The 1,903-nt window shown below is 46.0% G+C and overlaps 1 protein-coding gene across 2 annotated transcripts in view; it reads left to right on the forward strand.

The window, feature by feature from the left end:
- Arfgap3 (ADP ribosylation factor GTPase activating protein 3) overlaps positions 1 to 1,903 on the forward strand; it is a 51,860-nt gene that overhangs the window by 13,377 nt on the left and 36,580 nt on the right. For both annotated transcript variants that reach the window (XM_013348896.2, XM_005354444.2), the window contains exon 4: positions 1,409 to 1,540. In XM_013348896.2, the coding sequence (XP_013204350.1) occupies positions 1,409 to 1,540 (132 nt within the window). The remainder of the gene's footprint in view (positions 1 to 1,408; positions 1,541 to 1,903) is intronic.

Genomic DNA, 1,903 nt, shown 5'->3' on the forward strand with positions numbered 1-1,903 from the left:
ATAAATAAATCTTTAAAATAAAAAGGTTTTAACCCTTGAAGGAGAACCTCTGTGCTTACACTGGAATGTGTGTATTTACATTAACTAGAGAGAATCAGGTCTATCCAGTGGTAGACCAGAAACCGGTTCAAAGAAGCTAGTGTGTGTAGCGGGGGAGGGGGTCATTTTCTTCAGTGGTGTAGCCATGGGGTAGTTGTACAGGCTCCAATAAATAACTATACTTGACTGAACTCAGTGGGTCACACAAAAAAGCAAGCCCTCCAGTAGGCATGAAAGAAGAAGGGGCCTTGTTGGGAATAAGCAGTGATGAGAGAGCCTAATAGAGGGCAAAAATGACCAAAACACATTATATGCATACATGAAGTTGTCAAAGGAGGAGAAAAGATGCTAGCCCAAAAGGTCTTTTGAGACACTGACACTCCCTTTTCCAGACGGTACTGACTGGTGACTGAAACACCTTCAGAGGTGCTGTTCAGCCAGGTGTAAGAAGTCATATGTTGTCACATGTGGTGGCCATGTCTGTAAACCTGGCACCCAGCAGATAGAGGCAGAAGGAGCTCCGTGAGTTCAAGGCCAGCCAAGACTATATAGTAAGACCCTGTAATGAAGAGTTGTCGTTTATTCTCTAAGACGCGTGGTTTCTCTTTTGAGGTTATGCAGCCCTGGCTGTCCTGGAATTTGCTGTGTAGATCAGGCTGGCCTGAACTCGCAGAGATACACAGCGAGCCCCTGCCTCTCACAAGGAAACCCTCCTCAGAGTAGCCTTCAAGTCAGCACAGGTGGTTAGTGCAGATCTGAAGTCAGTTAACCCATTCTCTATCTAGTCTTGGGTCTAGTTTTATCAAATATTAACCTTAGGACCCAAGATGGTTCAGCCTGCTGTCAGGCCAGGTGACATGACTTCTATACCTGGAACTCATTTTCTGGAAAAGGATAACAGAGTCCCCCAAGATGTCATATGTGCACACATGCACCCCCAACAATCCATCCATCAATCAATAAGTGTTAAATAAAAATATTGTCACTATATTTGAAGGGATTTTCTTTTTAAATTTTTTATCCCATTTATGTCTTTGTATGTGTATGCACATGCTTGTGCACATGCCATGGTGCCCGTGTAGAGGTCAAAGGACAGCTTGTAAGCGGTGAGCCTCTTTTCCCACCACATAGGTTTTGGGGATTGAACTCAGTTTGTCACCTTTGCAGCCTAAGCCTTTCCCTGCTGAGCCGTCTGGTTGACCCCAAGGATTCCCTTCTGTAAAGTAAGGGAAATTTACTTTAGAGCTTTCATGGTGTCCAATTGTTTTCATTTTCCCTTGAACTTTTTAAGTCCCTCATTCAGTAGCATTTTGAGCCTGAGGTCAGAAGTCTTGTATATTTCTGTTAATTTGCCTGCTTTTCTCTGTAGTCTTCCTTCTTCCACCAGCACGGGTGTACCACCAGTGACACCAATGCCAAGTACAACAGCCGTGCGGCTCAGCTCTACCGGGAGAAAGTCAAGTCTCTGGCCACCCAGGCCACCCGGAAGCACGGCACTGACGTGAGTCCCTGTAAATAAAGTTCATTCAGTAAAAAGCGTTCGTTTAATCCCAAGCAGTAAAACTCTCTGAAGTCTCCTGTGAGGAGCACATGGAAGACCCTCATTATTAGAAGGACTCTGCTCAGTCAATTCACGTGTGACCTGTACCAGCAGATCATTCTTCAGTGACAGGGCCCAAAGGGGAGGGCCAGGAGATGCGAGGATAAATGAAGTAGGAAAGCTGGACTCGGAGGTCTTGTCCAAGTTGGTGGTATGTGCAAATGAGTTAATTAAGAAGTACAGCGTCTTGCCGGGCGGTGGTGGCTCACGCCTTTAATCCCAGTACTCGGGAGGCAGAGGCAGGCGGATCTCTGGGGGTTCGAG

Source organism: Microtus ochrogaster, chromosome 15 (assembly GCF_000317375.1).
Source record: "Microtus ochrogaster isolate Prairie Vole_2 chromosome 15, MicOch1.0, whole genome shotgun sequence".
In the NCBI taxonomy this organism is placed as follows: domain Eukaryota; kingdom Metazoa; phylum Chordata; class Mammalia; order Rodentia; family Cricetidae; genus Microtus; species Microtus ochrogaster.